Below are 20,757 nucleotides of genomic sequence, written 5' to 3'. Positions count from 1 at the left end.
CTGGAGACCATGCAAAAATATTGTGTTCAGAGTTTAGAAGAAACTCCTCCTCTACTCGTGACAAAACACGTAAACGTCATCATCTGTCTGTGCTTTGTGGAGATAGTGTACAGTCGAGTGAAGCCCTGAAGAGAGAGGACCTCAGTCAGAATGGATTTATAAAAGTGGTGTTTTTTTCGCGGACGGGCCAAAAGGCAGTGACCAGGACACGTCGCTTTTTCTCTGAACAGCGATGGCTGCTCGGGAACAATGGAATAACATTGGGGGTCTGCTTTTCACCCTGCTTTGTCTCTGCGAATGGTCCGTGGCTCAGATATCCTACACGATATCAGAGGAGGTGGACAAAGGAACGGCGGTGGGGAATCTCGCTCGGGATTTAAATCTCAATGTTCAACGGCTCGAGTCCGCGGGTCTTCAAATTACCTCGGCGTACAACAAGCGCTATTTCGACATTAACCACGAAACCGGAGTGCTTTTCGTTAGCGAGAGGGTAGACCGGGAAGAGCTTTGTCCGAATACGGTAAAGTGCTCTTTAAACATAGAGGTGGTGTTGAGTAACCCTCGCAGCCTCCATCGAATTGAAGTTGTGGTTAATGATATCAATGACAATGCGCCGTCTTTCCTGGAAGAAATAAGTATAATTGATATGTACGAGTCTTCCTATATCGGAGAGAGGCATCCGCTGCCTGTGGCTCATGACGCAGACGCAGGGATCAACTCGGTGAAGACTTACAAATTGAACCCGAATGATTATTTCTCGCTGGACATACAGAGCATTGGTGAGCAGAGTGTGTCTGCTGAGTTAGTGCTGCAGAAAGCCTTAGATCGAGAAAAACAAGATGTTATTGAACTAACGCTGACTGCGATAGACGGTGGAAAACCTCCCAAAACGGGGACTTTACAGATACAAATTAATGTTCTGGATGTAAACGACAATTCACCCGTCTTCAGTAAATCTCTCTACAAGGTCCAAGTGGTTGAAAATGCAAATGTAGGCACGAAGTTATTGACGCTGACAGCTACTGATTTAGATGACGGTGTTAATGGCCAGCTTTTGTTCTCTTTTACAGAGAGGGGCCGTTTAAACCCTGATGGTAAATTTGCCCTGAATGATAAAACTGGAGAAATAACCGTGAAAGGTGATATTGATTATGAGGAGAATCAAGCTTATGAGATTCGTGTTCAAGCGCGAGATAAAGGCACTCCTCCTCGCAGTGCGCACTGCAAGGTTTTAGTCGAAGTTATCGATGTGAACGACAACGCTCCGGAAATCTCTGTGTCATCACTGATGAGTCCAGTGAAAGAAGACGCTGAAATTGGCACAGCTGTTGCCATGGTGACTGTCACCGATAAAGACGGAGGCAAAAATGGCGAGACAAACTGTAAGTTAACAGGTTATGTGCCCTTTAAATTGAAATCTAACTATAGAAACTACTATTCGTTAGTAGTGGATGGGACTCTTGACAGAGAGAGTGTTTCCCAATATAATGTATCAATTACAGCGACAGATGAAGGAACTCCGTCTCTGTCGAGCACCAGCATAATAACTGTTCACGTGTCTGATGTTAATGACAATCCTCCGAGGTTCCTGGATTCGCAGATTAATGTTTATGTGAAAGAGAATAGTCCCATTGGATCAACAATATATTCTCTGACGACATTCGATTCAGATTTAAACGAAAACGCAAAGTCAGCGTATCACCTGATTAATAGTTCGCCCAAGAGTACACACGTAGCATCAGTGGTCAACATCAACTCAGAAACAGGAGATATAGTCAGTCTGCAGGCTTTTAACTTCGAGGAGTTGAAAACGTTTCAGTTTAAAGTTCAGGCCACAGACTCTGGTGTTCCTCCGCTCAGCAGCAACGTGACTGTGAACGTTTTTATCCTGGATGAGAATGACAACAGTCCTACGGTTCTTTCTCCGTACTCTGAGCACGGCTCCGTTAACAGTGAGAGCATCCCCTATTCTGCTGATGCGGGATACTATGTGGCAAAGATCAGGGCTGTAGACGCAGACTCTGGATACAACGCGCTGCTTTCTTATCACCTCTCTGAGCCCAAAGGAAACAACCTCTTCCGGATCGGAACCAGCACCGGGGAAATCAGGACTAAGAGGAGAATGAGTGACAATGACCTGAAAACTCACCCCTTGGTGGTGCTGGTTTCTGATAACGGAGAACCCTCCCTGTCAGCTACTGTGTCTATAGATGTGGTGGTGGTTGAGAGCACAGCTGACATCCAGACTCAGTTCAGACATGTGCCCACAAAGGACGATGGCTTCTCTGATTTAAACCTGTATCTGCTGATCGGCATCGTGTCGGTGTCAGTCATCTTTCTGCTGAGCCTCATCATTTTAATAGCTATCAAATGCCATAGGACAGACAGCAGTTTCAGCAGGTACAGCGCCCCAATGATCACCACCCACCCTGACGGGAGCTGGTCTTACTCGAATGCTACTCAGCAGTATGACGTCTGCTTCAGCTCAGACACGCTCAAGAGTGACGTAGTGGTTTTCCCCGCACCGTTTCCGCCTGCAGATGCGGAACTGATCAGTATAAACGGAGGAGACACTTATAGCAGGACTCAGACTTTACCGAACAAAGACAAGGTAAGAGACAATCAATCAGTGCAAATTTAGTATTTCATGTATACCATTAGCTGCTTTGGGTAAAACAAAATACCTGCATTCAAAATTAAACTAAGCCTACATTTTTAAAATAGACAATTTAAGAAATAAATGAAGGTGTGAGTTCCATCCCCCTTATAAAGGACAACGAAATATATCTACCTCTCAGCAATATGATAATTGTTACGTAAATATCTACAGTAAATACCCCCCCCCCCCCCCCCCACCCCCCACCCCCTCAGTGTTAATACGTACAAACGAAACGAATGATGTTGGTGTGGAGTGAAATGTGTGACTTTCAACTCGTTTATCATTATCGAAAACCTAAATTCAGGTTTGAACAGTTTTCCTTGAGACATAAACAAGAGGAATTCAGTGGTGTTCCAGACGCTGTTTTTACTTCGCCTTTTGTCTGTTTGGCTCATTTGCTCCGTAACAGCAAAAACAATAATTTCGTCAACTGAAATTATTGGAAATAATACCAGAATATTTCCCTCTTATTTGGTAGGAATTCTGATTATTTTTAACAATACAATTAAAAACTTTCTTCACTTGGAAATACAAGCTGCTTTTGCATTACATTCATACATATGTAGTTGTGGCAGTTCTCCGCACGGGGACGATATAGACCGTGACACTGAGGGTCCTATGTGGTACGTCCACGCTCCTCCCAGTTTTAGTAGACGGGTTGAATCATCATCCTCATCACAAAGAGAGAACGAACGGTTCAAGCGACGATCTATTTTATCCCTATATCCAACAATATTCAGCCTACAGTCTTAAGTTGTATTTTGTGGTGCTTGGAAAATTCTCGACGGGGATTTCTTGCCTTGGATCTTTGTTTAAAAATCACCTAATGGAAATATGCCTGCACCACTGAGGACGTCTATTGTTTCCTATCTGGTGATCGTGTTGCTGGAGTATTGTTGGGAAGCGGAGTCTGTGCAGCTTTCCTATTCCGTGTTCGAGGAAGTGAATCCTGGAACATCAGTTGGAAATATCGCTAAGGATTTAAACCTCAGCCTCCAGGATTTGGAATCACGTATGTTTCAGATTGTTAGTGGGTCAAAGAGGAAATATTTTGAGGTGAATGTAAAGAGCGGCGTTCTCTACGTTAATGAAAGAATAGACAGAGAGGAGCTGTGTGCGAAAGCCACAACATGCACTGTCAGTGTCGAAGCTGTGATAAACAACCCACTGAAGCTGTATCGCTTAGAAATAAATATACAAGATGTGAACGACAATGACCCGTTATTCACGGAAAAGACTCAAATTATAGACATAGCAGAGAATACTCTGCCTGGAATGAAATTCGCGTTGTCGGAGGCCGTCGATGCAGATGTAGGCAAGAACACGGTCAATGCGTTTAAATTAACACCGAACGAATATTTTTCTATCGCAACAAACAAAGGAGGAGAAAGCGTGTCGGCTGAGTTAGTATTACAAAAGGCGCTGGATCGAGAAAAACAGCCTGTGATACACCTCACTGTCACCGCTATAGATGGAGGGACTCCGCCGAGATCTGGTACATCGCAGGTCACTATACACGTTTTGGACATTAACGATAACCCTCCTGTGTTTAATAGTCCCTTGTACAAAACTCGTATATTTGAAAATACGCCACTCGGAACAACGGTGATAACTCTAAATGCAACCGATGCAGACGAAGGGACAAACGGAGAGATTGTGTATTCCTTAAGAAGTAAAGGCCAGGATCACATATTGGAATTTTTTCATATCGATCCCATTACGGGTGCGATAATGGTCAAAGCTAATGTCGATTTTGAGGAACACACTGCGTTTGAGATCCGCGCAGAGGCAAACGATAAAGCTCAGCCACCGATGTCTGCACACTGTAAAGTGCTGGTTGAAGTAATTGATGTAAATGACAACGCTCCCGGGATAACGGTGACGTCACTTCTCAATAATGTAAAGGAGGACGCTGATGTAGGTACAGCTATTGCACTTGTCTCTGTACTGGACAAGGATGGAGGAAGAAATGGTGAAGTTAAATGTAAAATCTTGAATCAGGTTCCTTTTAAACTAGAGACGAACTATAAAAACTACTATTCTTTAGTTGTTGACGGGGCTCTAGACAGAGAAATTACCTCCTCCTACAACGTCACCATATCAGCCACCGATGACGGGACCCCACCTCTTTCCAACACGAATGTTATTACTGTTCACGTTTCTGATATAAATGATAACTCTCCTCGTTTCCAAGAAACTGTGGTTAATGTCTATGTAAAAGAAAACAGTAAAGTTGGGGTAGTTATTAATACGGTATCTGCATTTGATGCTGACATTGACCAGAATGGCCAGGTGCGATATTCATTTCTCGAGAGTAATACTAATTCAGCGACAGTGTCCACAATGGTTAACATCAACTCAGAGACAGGAGATATAGTCAGTCTGCAGTCTTTTAACTTCGAGGAGTTGAAAACGTTTCAGTTTAAAGTTCAGGCCACAGACTCTGGTGTTCCTCCGCTCAGCAGCAACGTGACTGTGAACGTTTTTATCCTGGATGAGAATGACAACAGTCCTACGGTTCTTTCTCCATACTCTGAGCACGGCTCCGTTAACAGTGAGAGCATCCCCTATTCGGCTGAAGCGGGATACTTTGTGGCAAAGATCAGGGCTGTAGACGCAGACTCTGGATACAACGCGCTGCTTTCTTATCACCTCTCTGAGCCCAAAGGAAACAACCTCTTCCGGATCGGAACCAGCACCGGGGAAATCAGGACTAAGAGGAGAATGAGTGACAATGACCTGAAAACTCACCCCTTGGTGGTGCTGGTTTCTGATAACGGAGAACCCTCCCTGTCAGCTACTGTGTCTATAGATGTGGTGGTGGTTGAGAGCACAGCTGACATCCAGACTCAGTTCAGACATGTGCCCACAAAGGACGATGGCTTCTCTGATTTAAACCTGTATCTGCTGATCGGGATCGTGTCGGTGTCAGTCATCTTTCTGCTGAGCCTCATCACTTTAATAGCTGTCAAATGCCACAGGACAGACAGCAGTTTCAGCAGGTACAGTGCCCCAATGATCACCACCCACCCTGACGGGAGCTGGTCTTACTCTAATGCTACTCAGCAGTATGACGTCTGCTTCAGCTCAGACACGCTCAAGAGTGACGTAGTGGTTTTCCCCGCACCGTTTCCGCCTGCAGATGCGGAACTGATCAGTATAAACGGAGGAGACACTTATAGCAGGACTCAGACTTTACCAAACAAAGACAAGGTAAGAGACAATCAATCAGTGCAAATTTTGTCTTTCATGTATACCATTAGCTGCTTTGGGTAAAACAAAATACCTGCATTCAAAATTAAACTAAACCTACATTTTTAAAATAGACAATTTAAGAAATAAATGAAGGTGTGCGTTCCATCCCCCTTATAAAGGACAACGAAATATATCTACCTCTCAGCAATATGATAATTGTTACGTAAATATCTACAGTAATACTCTAACGGAAAACATCTCTCCGTGGTGCTGTCAACTTTCTTCGTCCCTCGGTCTACAGCAAGTGACTCACTTATAAGGTGGACTTTTCTTAAACGTTTACAGGTTATTAATTATTTGTCTATATCCTATGGTCCTGAGATGGAAGTCGTTTGAAGTAGCATCAGTTTAATGCATCTCTGCAGTTTATAGCCTGAATGTACGGCGCTCTCCGTGGTGCTGAAATGAGTCAAAGCCACCTTTGGAATCTCGGACCTTTCTGAATATCTATCGTTTAACCATTTAAATTCAAAGGTAAAAAAACAAAACATTGGTATAATTGTATTCTGTTTAGCTGATTATTTGCTTCACAATTTAACTCATTTATTTTTATAGAAGAATCTGAAATCCCTGAAATTAAGGGGTCAGGGTCTCTTACTGGACACACTGCATCAGTTGAAAGTTGTAGTGATGCGTACATTTTCAAATCTATAACTGAAAACGTTCAGGATTAAATATAAAAATGCGTAACATGAATTATGACACTAAAAATAATCTTTGATTTTGTGTTCATACAACGAAACTATTGTGTGAAACATTTGTGTTGACGTGTGAGTCGTTTACCACGTGATGTCGCTCGAGACCATAGATTTCTTTTTTGGATTGTGTGTGTGAAACTCCTCCCTGCACGGGAGACCTTAAACCGTCAGTTGAGAGAAGACACTGGGGTTGTAGGTGGCGAGACGGGCTGCTGCTGCCGCTGGATATTCGTGTTTATGACGGATATACATACATAAACTGGACGTAAACGACTAGCGGGGATCTAATGTTCATTGTACAACGATGGAAAACGATATACACGCCTGGATTCATATCTTTGCGCTGCTTTGTCTTTGTGACTGGTCCGCTGCACAGTTATCTTACTCCATTTCAGAGGAGGCGAACAAAGGCACGGTGGTGGGGAATATCGCAAAGGATTTGAACTTGAATGCACAGGATCTAGAAACGAGGGATCTACGAATTGTTTCGAGTTACCGTGAGAAATATTTTGACGTGAATTTGCGGACCGGGAACCTGTTTGTCGACGAGAGAATAGACCGAGAAGAGCTTTGTCCGAACACAGCACAATGCTCCCTGAGAATACAGGCTGTTTTAAGCAATCCAATGAATGCACACCGCATTGAGGTTAGTGTGGTAGATATAAATGATAACTCGCCAGAATTCATTGAACAGTTTTATTGGTTAAACATCTCGGAATCGCTGTCAGCGGGAGAGCGATATTTTCTCCCCATAGCAGTAGATGCAGACATCGGTGGCAACTCAGTGAAGACGTACAAGCTGAGTCAAAATGAACATTTCTCTCTGGACGTGCAAAGCGGCGGAGAGCACGGTGTGTCCGCTGAGTTAGTGCTGCAGAAAGCTTTGGATCGAGAGAAACAGTCGCTAATTCCGCTTATTCTGACGGCTGTGGATGGAGGAAAACCTCCGAGATCGGGTACACTCAAAATAAATGTTAATGTTTTAGATACCAATGATAATACGCCCATTTTTAGCAAGACGCTTTATAAAGTGCGTGTAAAAGAAAACACGACTCCCGGTTCACTCGTTATTAAGTTAAATGCAACCGATGCAGACGAGGGCATGAACAGTAAGATCCTGTATTCCTTTCTCAAACGAGGTAATATTGATCCATCAAATATTTTTGATCTAAATTCAGAAACTGGAGAAATTACTGTGAAGGGAACATTAGATTATGAAGAGACTCCTGCTTATGAGGTCAGAGTTCAAGCGATGGATCAAGGCACCTCTCCTCGTAGTGCACATGCCAAATTATTAATAGAGATAATTGATGTGAATGACAATGTCCCAGTGATATCAGTGACGTCACTGATGACGCCTGTAAAAGAAGACGCAGAGCTGGGGACAATAGTTGCTTTTCTCACAGTGAGTGATAAAGATGGAGGAAACAATGGTGTAGTTAACTGTAAGGTAGAGGGCTCTGTTCCGTTTAAACTCAAGTCCAACTACAAAAATGACTATTCATTAGTAGTAGATGGACCATTGGACAGAGAAAACACTTCTCTTTACAAAGTCACCATTACAGCTGCAGACGAAGGAATTCCACCTCTGTCCAGCACCAGGGTCATTACTGTTCATGTTTCTGATGTCAATGACAACGCACCTCGTTTCATGGAGCCTGTGATAAAAATTTATGTCAAAGAAAACAGTCCAACAGGATCCATTATTTATACGATAAATGCTTCTGATCCTGATTTGGACAGTAATGCAAAGCTGACTTACAGGTTGTTAGATAACTCTCAAAAAAATATTCCAATTTCATCTATTGTAAACATCAACTCAGAAACAGGAGATATAATCAGTTTGCAGGCCTTTAACTTCGAGGAGTTGAAAACGTTTCAGTTTAAGGTTCAGGCCACAGACTCTGGTGTTCCTCCGCTCAGCAGCAACGTGACTGTGAACGTTTTTATCCTGGATGAGAATGACAACAGTCCCACGGTTCTTTCTCCATATTCTGAGCACGGCTCCGTTAACAGTGAGAGCATCCCCTATTCTGCTGAAGCAGGATACTTTGTGGCAAAGATCAGGGCTGTAGACGCAGACTCTGGATACAACGCGCTGCTTTCTTATCACCTCTCTGAGCCCAAAGGAAACAACCTCTTCCGGATCGGAACCAGCACCGGGGAAATCAGGACTAAGAGGAGAATGAGTGACAATGACCTGAAAACTCACCCCTTGGTGGTGCTGGTTTCTGATAACGGAGAACCCTCCCTGTCAGCTACTGTGTCTATAGATGTGGTGGTGGTTGAGAGCACAGCTGACATCCAGACTCAGTTCAGACATGTGCCCACAAAGGACGATGGCTTCTCTGATTTAAACCTGTATCTGCTGATCGGGATCGTGTCGGTGTCAGTCATCTTTCTGCTGAGCCTCATCACTTTAATAGCTGTCAAATGCCACAGGACAGACAGCAGCTTCAGCAGGTACAGCGCCCCAATGATCACCACCCACCCTGACGGAAGCTGGTCTTACTCTAATGCTACTCAGCAGTATGACGTCTGCTTCAGCTCAGACACGCTCAAGAGTGACGTAGTGGTTTTCCCTGCACAGTTTCCGCCTGTAGATGCGGAGCTGATCAGTATTAATGAGGGAGACACGTTCAACAGGACTCAGACTTTGCCCAACAAAGACAAGGTAGGCAATTTGTGCTGGATGCTTGGAAAATGTAACAATGACAAAAACACAAGATTTCCTAACTGCTTATTATTTTAAGCAATACATCAGAAATCCAATAACATCATAAATTAGGCAAATAAATACTATCAGTCTGACAATCTATTGCACTTGTTGCATCAACTAAACTAACTTTTCATGACAGTATGTGTGTACTTTAAGGAAACTAAATGTTTTACATTGTTTGCTGGATCACAAGTATAACAATTTCTAGCCCTTTCAGATTTGACGCCATGTAAATCTACCTCCGGCGGTTTTGAGCAAGATTCCACGTATCAACTTTTTAAAAGTAAAATGGTTATGGTGCTTTGGGATGATTGAACTTGTTCATAGTCAGTATTTTTATATTACTCCCTGCCGGGGAGAACGCTGCGTTTGTGTCTTTCAGCTGAAAAACATGATTATTTTATTCATGTTGGCAACATTCTAGTAGTGATTACAAGAATTCAACTTGGTTTTGTCTGAACTGAAACAGTGATTGCATTGGTGCTGAGCTTGTAACCACACATGAAACAGGTTTAACTAAGCTGAGGTTTTGCAAAGTCTCCTCAAACTGAATGCAGTGAAAATTCGCTGTCCATGGTGCTAGACTTAGTGATGGTTGTATGTGGTTTCGTTACCATGGTGGAAAAAAATATGATCTCTTTAATTTATGCCTCATTCCTAAAATGGGCAATGTAAAGTATGGTATTAAATTTCATGGTAATCTTATTTCTGGGTATGTTGGAGTATTTGTACATTACAATTACTCGTTCAGCCACTAAAGTGTTTAGCTTTTCCATCCACTAGTGCTTGTCACATTAAATATTCAAAAGGTAAACCTAATAATTTCTGTCATTCATAAAGTTTTGAATGAGATGACCATGTGTTACACACTGGGTTGTATTTCATTTCCCATCATTCACCGCATGAGGTCGCAGGAGACCGTAACCATGAATGTGTGCGTGTATGTCCAAAACTCCTCCCTGCTGAGGAAAAAAAGAAATCGTCATCAGCCTTAGTACACCCACGGAAGGTGCCGTGACGAGCAGGGCAGGAGCTTCGCCACAACAATCTAGCTTTGGGTGGAAATATCACTGCTGAGGATACATGATCGACTGGGCTCAGTTCTTATGTTGTATCAACAATGTATATCCGAAGAGAAAGTGAGCTCATCTGGATTCACGTCGTAACGTTCTTTTGTCTTTGTGACTGGACCGCCTCGCAGTTATCCTACTCGATTTCTGAGGAGGTGAACAAAGGCACTGTAGTGGGGAATATCGCAAAGGATTTAAACGTTAACCTGCAGGAACTGGAGGCCAGAGATCTGCGTATTGTTTCGAGTTACAGTAAGAAATATTTTGACGTGAATTTGCGGACCGGAAACATCTTTGTCGACGAGAGAATAGACCGAGAAGAGCTGTGTCCTAATTTGGAAAAATGCTTGTTGAAAATACAAGCTGTTTTAAACAACCCCATGACTGCACACCGCGTCGAGATCAATGTTTTGGATGTAAACGACAACCCACCTGCTTTTATTGAAAACACGTATTATTTGAATATTTCGGAATCATCGTTGACGGGAGAGCGATATTTTCTCCTCATAGCAGTAGATGCAGACATCGGTGGGAATTCAGTGAAGACGTACAAGCTTAGTCAAAATGAACATTTTTCTCTTGATGTGCAAAGCGGTGTAGAACACGGAGTGTCCGCTGAGTTAGTGCTGCAGAAAGCTTTGGATCGAGAGAAACAGTCGGTAATTAAACTTGTCCTGACGGCTGTAGATGGAGGCAGACCGCCACGAACGGGTTCATTACAATTAGTTGTGAACGTAATAGACGTCAATGATAACATACCAACTTTCAGTAAATCTCTTTACAAGGTCCGTGTCAAAGAAGACGTGTCTCCCGGTTCACTTGTAATTAAGTTAAATGCAACCGATGCAGACGAGGGCATGAACAGTAAGATCCTGTATTCCTTTCTCAAACGAGGTAACGTTGATCCATCAAATATTTTTGATCTAAATTCAGAAACTGGAGAAATTACTGTGAAGGGAACATTAGATTATGAAGAGACTCCTGCTTATGAGATTAGAGTTCAAGCGATGGATCAAGGTCCTGTTCCTCGTAGCGCACATGCCAAATTATTGATAGAGATAATTGATGTGAATGACAATGCCCCAGAGATATCAGTGACGTCACTGATGACGCCTGTAAAAGAAGACGCAGAGCTGGGGACAGTAGTTGCTTTTCTCACAGTGAGTGATACAGATGGAGGAAACAATGGTGTAGTTAACTGTAAGGTAGAGGGCTCTGTGCCGTTTAAACTCAAGTCCAACTACAAAAATGACTATTCATTAGTAGTAGATGGACCATTGGACAGAGAAAACACTTCTCTTTACAATGTCACCATTACAGCTGCAGACAAAGGAATTCCACCTCTGTCCAGCACCAGGGTCATTACTGTTCATGTTTCTGATGTCAATGACAACGCACCTCGTTTCATGGAGCCTGTGATAAAAATTTATGTGAAAGAAAACAGTCCAACAGGATCCATTATTTATACGATAAATGCTTCTGATCCTGATTTGGACAGTAATGCAAAGCTGACTTACAGGTTGTTAGATAACTCTCAAAAAAATATTCCAATTTCATCTATTGTAAACATCAACTCAGAAACAGGAGATATAGTCAGTTTGCAGGCCTTTAACTTCGAGGAGTTGAAAACGTTTCAGTTTAAAGTTCAGGCCACAGACTCTGGTGTTCCTCCGCTCAGCAGCAACGTGACTGTGAACGTTTTTATCCTGGATGAGAATGACAACAGTCCTACGGTTCTTTCTCCATATTCTGAGCACGGCTCCGTTAACAGTGAGAGCATCCCCTATTCTGCTGAAGCGGGATACTTTGTGGCAAAGATCAGGGCTGTAGACGCAGACTCTGGATACAACGCGCTGCTTTCTTATCACCTCTCTGAGCCCAAAGGAAACAACCTCTTCCGGATCGGAACCAGCACCGGGGAAATCAGGACTAAGAGGAGAATGAGTGACAATGACCTGAAAACTCACCCCTTGGTGGTGCTGGTTTCTGATAACGGAGAACCCTCCCTGTCAGCTACTGTGTCTATAGATGTGGTGGTTGTCGAGAGCACAGCTGACATCCAGACTCAGTTCAGACATGTGCCCACAAAGGACGATGGCTTCTCTGATTTAAACCTGTATTTGCTGATCGGGATCGTGTCGGTGTCAGTCATCTTTCTGCTCAGCCTCATCACTTTAATAGCTGTCAAATGCCACAGGACAGACAGCAGTTTCAGCAGGTACAGCGCCCCAATGATCACCACCCACCCTGACGGAAGCTGGTCTTACTCTAAAGCTACTCAGCAGTATGACGTCTGCTTCAGCTCAGACACGCTGAAGAGTGACGTTGTGGTTTTCCCTGCACAGTTTCCCCCTGTAGATGCGGAACTGATCAGTATTAATGAGGGAGACATGTTCAACAGGACTCAGACTTTGCCCAACAAAGACAAGGTAGGCAATTTGTGCTGGATGCTTGGAAAATGTAACAATGACAAAAACACAAGATTTCCTAATTGCTTATTATTTTAAGCAATACAGCAGAAATCCAATAACATCATAAATTAGGCAAATAAATACTATCAGTCTGACAATCTATTGCACTTGTTGCATCAACTAATCTAACTTTTCATGACAGTATGTGTGTACTTTAAGGAATCTAAATGTTTTATATTGTTTGCTGGATCACAAGTATAACAATTTCTAGCCCTTTCCCAATTGACGACATGTAAATCTACCTCCGGCGGTTTTGAGCAAGATTCCACGTATCAACTTTTTAAAAGTAAAATGGTTATGGTGCTTTGGGAGGATTGAACTTGTTCATAGTCAGTATTTTGATATTACTCTCTGCCGGGGAGAACGCTGCCTTTGTGTCTTTCAGCTGAAAAACATTATTATTTTATTCATGTTGGCAACATTCTAGTAGTGATTACAAGAATTCAACTTGGTTTTGTCTGAACTGAAACAGTGATTGCATTGGTGCTGAGCTTGTAACCTCATATGAAACAGGTTTAACTAAGCTGAGGTTTAGCAAAGCCTCCTCAAACTGAATGCAGTAAAAATTCGCTGTCCATGGTGCTAGACTTACTGATGGCTGCATGTGGTTTTGTAACCATGCTGGAAAAAAATATGATCTCTTTAATTTATGCCTCATTCCTAAAATGGGCAATGTAAAGTATGGTATTAAATTTCATTGTAATCTTATTACTGGGTATGTTGGAGTATTTGTACTTTACAATTACTCGTTCAGCCACTAAAGTGTTTAGCTTTTCCATCCACTAGTGGTTGTCACGTTAAATATTCAACAGGTAAACCTAATAATTTCTGTAATTCATAAAGTTTTGAATGAGATGGCCATGTGTTACACACTGGGTTGTATTTCATTTCCCATCATTCACCGCATGAGGTCGCAGGAGACCGTAACCATGAATGTGTGCGTGTATGTCCAAAACTCCTCCCTGCTGAGGAAAAAAAGAAATCGTCATCAGCCTTAGTACACCCACGGAAGGTGCCGTGACGAGCAGGGCAGGAGCTTCGCCACAACAATCTAGCTTTGGGTGGAAATATCACTGCTGAGGATACATGATCGACTGGGCTCAGTTCTTATGTTGTATCAACAATGTATATCCGACGAGAAAGTGAGCTCATCTGGATTCACGTCGTAACGTTCTTTTGTCTTTGTGACTGGACCGCCTCGCAGTTATCCTACTCGATTTCCGAGGAGGTGAACAAAGGCACTGTAGTGGGGAATATCGCAAAGGATTTAAACGTTAACCTGCAGGAACTGGTGGCCAGAGATCTGCGTATTGTTTCGAGTTACAGTAAGAAATATTTTGACGTGAATTTGCGGACCGGAAACATCTTTGTCGACGAGAGAATAGACCGAGAAGAGCTTTGTCCTAATGTGGAAAAATGCTTGTTGAAAATACAAGCTGTTTTAAACAACCCCATGACTGCACACCGCGTCGAGATCAATGTTTTGGATGTAAACGACAACCCACCTGCTTTTATTGAAAACACGTCTTTTTTGAATATTTCTGAATCATCGTTGACGGGAGAGCGATATCTTCTCCCCATAGCAGTAGATGCAGACATCGGTGGGAATTCAGTAAAGACGTACAAGCTGAGTCAAAATGAACATTTCTCTCTGGATGTGCAAAGCGGTGGAGAACACGGAGTGTCCGCTGAGTTAGTGCTGCAGAAAGCTTTGGATCGAGAGAAACAGTCGCTAATTAAACTTGTCCTGACGGCTGTAGATGGAGGCAGACCGCCTAGATCCGGATCTATACAATTAATTGTTAATGTAATAGACGTCAATGATAACATACCAACTTTCAGTAAATCTCTTTATAAAGTGCGTGTAAAAGAAAATGCGTCTCCCGGTTCACTAATAATTAAGTTAAATGCAACCGATGCAGACGAGGGCATGAACAGTAAGATCCTGTATTCTTTGATCAAACGAGGTAATATTGATCCATCAACTATTTTTGATCTAAATTCAGAAACTGGAGAAATTACTGTGAAGGGAACATTAGATTATGAAGAGACTCCTGCTTATGAGGTCAGAGTTCAGGCGATGGATCAAGGCACAGTTCCTCGTAGCGCACATGCCAAATTATTGATAGAGATAATTGATGTGAATGACAATGCCCCAGAGATATCAGTGACTTCACTGATGACGCCTGTAAAAGAAGACGCAGAGCTGGGGACAGTAGTTGCTTTTCTCACAGTGAGTGATAAAGATGGAGGAAACAATGGTGTAGTTAACTGTAAGGTAGAGGGCTCTGTTCCGTTTAAACTCAAGTCCAACTACAAAAATGACTATTCATTAGTAGTAGATGGACCTTTGGACAGAGAAAACACTTCTCTTTACAATGTCACCATTACAGCTGCAGACGAAGGAATTCCACCTCTGTCCAGCACCAGGGTCATTACTGTTCATGTTTCTGATGTCAATGACAACGCACCTCGTTTCATGGAGCCTGTGATAAAAATTTATGTCAAAGAAAACAGTCCAACAGGATCCAACATTTATACGATAAATGCTTCTGATCCTGATTTGGACAGTAATGCAAAGCTGACTTACAGGTTGTTAGATAACTCTCAAAAAAATATTCCAATTTCATCTATTGTAAATATCAACTCAGAGACAGGAGATATAGTCAGTTTGCAGGCCTTTAACTTCGAGGAGTTGAAAACGTTTCAGTTTAAAGTTCAGGCCACAGACTCTGGTGTTCCTCCGCTCAGCAGCAACGTGACTGTGAACGTTTTTATCCTGGATGAGAATGACAACAGTCCTACGGTTCTTTCTCCATATTCTGAGCACGGTTCCGTTAACAGTGAGAGCATCCCCTATTCTGCTGAAGCAGGATACTTTGTGGCAAAGATCAGGGCTGTAGACGCAGACTCTGGATACAACGCGCTGCTTTCTTATCACCTCTCTGAGCCCAAAGGAAACAACCTCTTCCGGATCGGAACCAGCACCGGGGAAATCAGGACTAAGAGGAGAATGAGTGACAATGACCTGAAAACTCACCCCTTGGTGGTGCTGGTTTCTGATAACGGAGAACCCTCCCTGTCAGCTACTGTGTCTATAGATGTGGTGGTGGTTGAGAGCACAGCTGACATCCAGACTCAGTTCAGACATGTGCCCACAAAGGACGATGGCTTCTCTGATTTAAACCTGTATCTGCTGATCGGGATCGTGTCGGTGTCAGTCATCTTTCTACTGAGCCTCATCACTTTAATAGCTGTCAAATGCCACAGGACAGACAACAATTTCAGCAGGTACAGCGCCCCAATGATCACCACCCACCCTGACGGAAGCTGGTCTTACTCTAATGCTACTCAGCAGTATGACGTCTGCTTCAGCTCAGACACGCTCAAGAGTGACGTAGTGGTTTTCCCCGCACAGTTTCCGCCTGTAGATGCGGAACTGATCAGTATTAATGAGGGAGACACGTTCAACAGGACTCAGACTTTGCCCAACAAAGACAAGGTAGGCAATTTGTGCTGAATGCTTGGAAAATGTAACAATGACAAAAACACAAGATTTCCTATCTGTTTATTATTGTAAGCAATACAGCAGAAATCCAATAACACATCATAAATAAGGCAAAAAAAAAAACTTTCAGTCTGACAATCTATTGCACTTGTTGCATCAACTTATATAACCTTGCATGACAGTATGTGTGTACTTTAAGGAAACTAAATGTTTTACATTGTTTGCTGGATCACAAGTATAACAATTTCTAGCCCTTTCCCAATTGACGCCATGTATTTTCTACCTTCGGCGGTTTTGAGCAAGATTCCACGTATCAACTTTTTAAAAGCAAAATGGTTATTATGCTTTGGGAGGATTGAACTTGTTCATAGTCAGTATTTTGATATTACTCTCTGCCGGGGAGAACGCTGCCTTTGTGTCATTCAGCTGAAAAACATGATTCTTTCATTCATGTTGACAACATTCTAGTAGTGATTACACAAATTCAAGATGGTTTTGTCTGAACTGAAACAGTGATTGCATTGGTGCTGAGCTTGTAACGTCATATGAAACAGGTTTAACTAAGCTGAGGTTTTGCAAAGTCTCCTCAAACTGATTGCAGTGAAAATTCGCTGTCCATGGTGCTAGACTTACTGATGGTTGTATGTGGTTTCGTTACCATGCTGGAAAAAAACATGATCTCTTTAATTTATGCCTCATTCCTAAAATGGGCAATGTAAACTATGGTATTACATTTCATTGTAATCTTATTTCCGGGTATGTTGGAGTATTTGTACTTTACAATTACTCATTCAGCCACTAAAGTGTTTAGCTTTTCCATCCACTAGTGGTTGTCACATCAAATATTCAAAAGGTAAATCTAATAGTTTGTGTCATTCATAAAGTTTTGAATGAGATGACCATGTGTTACACACTGGGTTGTATTTCATTTCCCATCATTCACCGCATGAGGTCGCAGGAGACCGTATCCATGAATGTGTGCGTGTATGTCCAAAACTCCTCCCTGCTGACGAAAAAAAGAAATCGTCATCAGCCTTAGTAAACCCACGGAAGGTTCCGTCACGAGCAGGGCAGGAGCTTCGCCACAACAATCTAGCTTTGGGTGGAAATATCACTGCTGAGGATACATGATCGACTGGGCTCAGTTCTTATGTTGTATCGACAATGTATATCCGACGAGAAAGTGAGCTCATCTGGATTCACGTCGTAACGTTCTTTTGTCTTTGTGACTGGACCGCCTCGCAGTTATCCTACTCGATTTCTGAGGAGGTGAACAAAGGCACTGTAGTGGGGAATATCGCAAAGGATTTAAACGTTAACCTGCAGGAACTGGTGGCCAGAGATCTGCGTATTGTTTCGAGTTACAGTAAGAAATATTTTGACGTGAATTTGCGGACCGGAAACATCTTTGTCGACGAGAGAATAGACCGAGAAGAGCTTTGTCCTAATGTGGAAAAATGCTTGTTGAAAATACAAGCTGTTTTAAACAACCCCATGACTGCACACCGCGTAGAGATCAATGTTTTGGATGTAAACGACAACCCACCTGCTTTTATTGAAAACACGTATTATTTGAATATTTATGAATCATCATTGACGGGAGAGCGATATCTTCTCCCCATAGCAGTAGATGCAGACATCGGTGGGAATTCAGTAAAGACGTACACGCTGAGTCAAAATGAACATTTCTCTCTGGATGTGCAAAGCGGTGGAGAACACGGAGTGTCCGCTGAGTTAGTGCTGCAGAAAGCTTTGGATCGAGAGAAACAGTCGGTAATTAAACTTGTCCTGACGGTCGTAGATGGAGGCAGACCGCCTAGATCCGGATCTATACAATTAATTGTTAATGTAATCGACGTCAATGATAACATACCCACTTTCAGTAAATCTCTTTATAAAGTGCGTGTCAAAGAAAACGCGTCTCCTGGTTCACTTGTAATTAAGTTAAATGCAACCGATGCAGACGAGGGCATGAACAGTAAGATCCTGTATTCTTTGATCAAACGAGGTAATATTGATCCATCAAGTATTTTTGATCTAAATTCAGAAACTGGAGAAATTACTGTGAAGGGAACATTAGATTATGAAGAGACTCCTGCTTATGAGGTCAGAGTACAAGCTATGGATCAAGGTCCTGTTCCTCGTAGCACACTTGCCAAATTATTGATAGAGATAATTGATGTGAATGACAATGCCCCAGAGATATCAGTGACTTCACTGATGACGCCTGTAAAAGAAGACGCAGAGCTGGGGACAGTAGTTGCTTTTCTCACAGTGAGTGATACAGATGGAGGAAACAATGGTGTAGTTAACTGTAAGGTAGAGGGCTCTGTGCCGTTTAAACTCAAGTCCAACTACAAAAATGACTATTCATTAGTAGTAGATGGACCATTGGACAGAGAAAACACTTCTCTTTACAATGTCACCATTACAGCTGCAGACAAAGGAATTCCACCTCTGTCCAGCACCAGGGTCATTACTGTTCATGTTTCTGATGTCAATGACAACGCACCTCGTTTCATGGAGCCTGTGATAAAAATTTATGTGAAAGAAAACAGTCCAACAGGATCCATTATTTATACGATAAATGCTTCTGATCCTGATTTGGACAGTAATGCAAAGCTGACTTACAGGTTGTTAGATAACTCTCAAAAAAATATTCCAATTTCATCTATTGTAAACATCAACTCAGAAACAGGAGATATAGTCAGTTTGCAGGCCTTTAACTTCGAGGAGTTGAAAACGTTTCAGTTTAAAGTTCAGGCCACAGACTCTGGTGTTCCTCCGCTCAGCAGCAACGTGACTGTGAACGTTTTTATCCTGGATGAGAATGACAACAGTCCTACGGTTCTTTCTCCATATTCTGAGCACGGCTCCGTTAACAGTGAGAGCATCCCCTATTCTGCTGAAGCGGGATACTTTGTGGCAAAGATCAGGGCTGTAGACGCAGACTCTGGATACAACGCGCTGCTTTCTTATCACCTCTCTGAGCCCAAAGGAAACAACCTCTTCCGGATCGGAACCAGCACCGGGGAAATCAGGACTAAGAGGAGAATGAGTGACAATGACCTGAAAACTCACCCCTTGGTGGTGCTGGTTTCTGATAACGGAGAACCCTCCCTGTCAGCTACTGTGTCTATAGATGTGGTGGTGGTTGAGAGCACAGCTGACATCCAGACTCAGTTCAGACATGTGCCCACAAAGGACGATGGCTTCTCTGATTTAAACCTGTATCTGCTGATCGGCATCGTGTCGGTGTCAGTCATCTTCCTGCTGAGCCTCATCACCTTACTAGCTGTCAAATGCCACAGGACAGACAGCAGTTTCAGCAGGTACAGCGCCCCAATGATCACCACCCACCCTGACGGGAGCTGGTCTTACTCTAATGCTACTCAGCAGTATGACGTCTGCTTCAGCTCAGACACACTCAAGAGTGACGTAGTGGTGTTCCCCGCACCGTTTCCGCCTGCAGATGCGGAACTGATCAGTATTAACGGAGGAGACCCTTATACCATGACTCAGACTTTACCGAACAAAGAGAAGGTGAGTTACACATTGTAGTGAATTCTTGAAAAATATAATTGCTTTGACTGAGATTATCGCATTGTTTGATATGCATGCGAGCATATAATAACGAAGCTACAGGCCAGAAGTGTATACAAACGATTCAAAAGATCAGGTTGTTTGGTTCTGTCTTTATTTGACAATGTGGCACAGTTAAAAAAGTCGTTTGAAAACCTATGGAATCTGGATAAATTGAAATTATAGCGCTGTTTAAACACACATCGTTGTATGTGAACTTGGCCGAGCAATTCTTAACTTGTATTGAGACGGCGCATGCAATGGTGCTGAATTTGCAGTCAGTGGTTGCGGTTCTCTCTCCTTGAAACATCGTTTTTACATTTTCGGAAAACATTTCCTGAGCTTTTTAGCAAGAAGCGATAAAACGGCGCTCTCCGTGGTACTGAAGGAAGACTTTCCAATGTTGTCTGTGCGCCGTCTTTCTTTGAAATTACGTACTTGGATTAAATAACTTTACTTTTTACTATCCGAATTGTTTGTTTACACAACTTTAATGGTGAATTGTATGAATAGGAAGAGGGGATGCAATGTTTTTCGTTCGTCCCCAGCCCCAGATACATTGTTTTTTATCTTCCACAAGTTTACTGGACTATTTAAATATCAATCACTTGAGGGATATGGCAACATGTTTGTTTTAACCATGGTATGTGAGATATATTTTTAATAATTGTTTTTGAATTTAGATTAAAATGAACTCATAATGGTGTATTGTATTCAGAATATTATTGAAAATTGCTTTACCGTTGTGAGGAGTATATATGCATCATTTGCCACATGATGTCGCTGGAGACCATG

General features: G+C 42.5%; 4 protein-coding genes across 17 annotated transcripts in view; all 4 read left to right on the top strand.

Annotated features, from left to right (window-relative positions):
• LOC117769021 (protocadherin alpha-C2-like) overlaps positions 1-20,757 on the top strand; it is a 143,997-nt gene that overhangs the window by 80,345 nt on the left and 42,895 nt on the right. Inside the window, exon 1 of one of the 14 annotated variants that reach the window (XM_034597588.1) lies at positions 108-2,611. The exons of 11 other annotated variants lie outside the window; for them this stretch is intronic. In XM_034597588.1, coding sequence (XP_034453479.1) covers positions 233-2,611 — 2,379 coding nt within the window. In that variant the 5' untranslated portion in view covers positions 108-232. Of the gene's footprint in view, positions 1-107; positions 2,612-13,831; positions 16,375-17,494; positions 19,924-20,757 lie in introns of those variants that run through there. 2 more of the 14 variants (XM_034597586.1, XM_034597591.1) reach the window with 2 other exon arrangements.
• On the top strand, positions 3,494-6,173 carry LOC117769777 (protocadherin alpha-4-like). Its single transcript, XM_034598901.1, has 2 exons — positions 3,494-5,872; positions 6,156-6,173. The coding sequence occupies exons 1-2, from the start codon at positions 3,494-3,496 to the stop codon at positions 6,171-6,173; spliced, it is 2,397 nt and encodes a 798-aa protein (XP_034454792.1).
• On the top strand, positions 6,774-9,508 carry LOC117769023 (protocadherin alpha-2-like). The gene has a single exon (XM_034597600.1). The coding sequence runs from the start codon at positions 6,917-6,919 to the stop codon at positions 9,362-9,364; it is 2,448 nt and encodes an 815-aa protein (XP_034453491.1). The 5' UTR covers positions 6,774-6,916; the 3' UTR covers positions 9,365-9,508.
• On the top strand, positions 10,217-13,467 carry LOC117769776 (protocadherin alpha-C2-like). The gene is made up of 2 exons (XM_034598900.1): positions 10,217-12,830; positions 13,459-13,467. Exons 1-2 carry the CDS (start codon positions 10,452-10,454, stop codon positions 13,465-13,467), a joined length of 2,388 nt encoding a protein of 795 aa, XP_034454791.1. The 5' UTR covers positions 10,217-10,451.

This window comes from Hippoglossus hippoglossus, chromosome 10, assembly GCF_009819705.1.
Source record: "Hippoglossus hippoglossus isolate fHipHip1 chromosome 10, fHipHip1.pri, whole genome shotgun sequence".
NCBI lineage: Eukaryota > Metazoa > Chordata > Actinopteri > Pleuronectiformes > Pleuronectidae > Hippoglossus > Hippoglossus hippoglossus.
The sequence above is the reverse complement of the archived record's forward strand: the minus strand, read 5'-3'. Positions and strand labels throughout refer to the sequence as shown.

Excerpts from the sequence above, each read along its gene's own strand:
- LOC117769777 (XM_034598901.1), top strand. The coding sequence starts at position 3,494 with ATGCCTGCACCACTGAGGACGTCTATTGTTTCCTATCTGGTGATCGTG.
- LOC117769023 (XM_034597600.1), top strand. The coding sequence starts at position 6,917 with ATGGAAAACGATATACACGCCTGGATTCATATCTTTGCGCTGCTTTGT.
- LOC117769776 (XM_034598900.1), top strand. The coding sequence starts at position 10,452 with ATGTATATCCGAAGAGAAAGTGAGCTCATCTGGATTCACGTCGTAACG.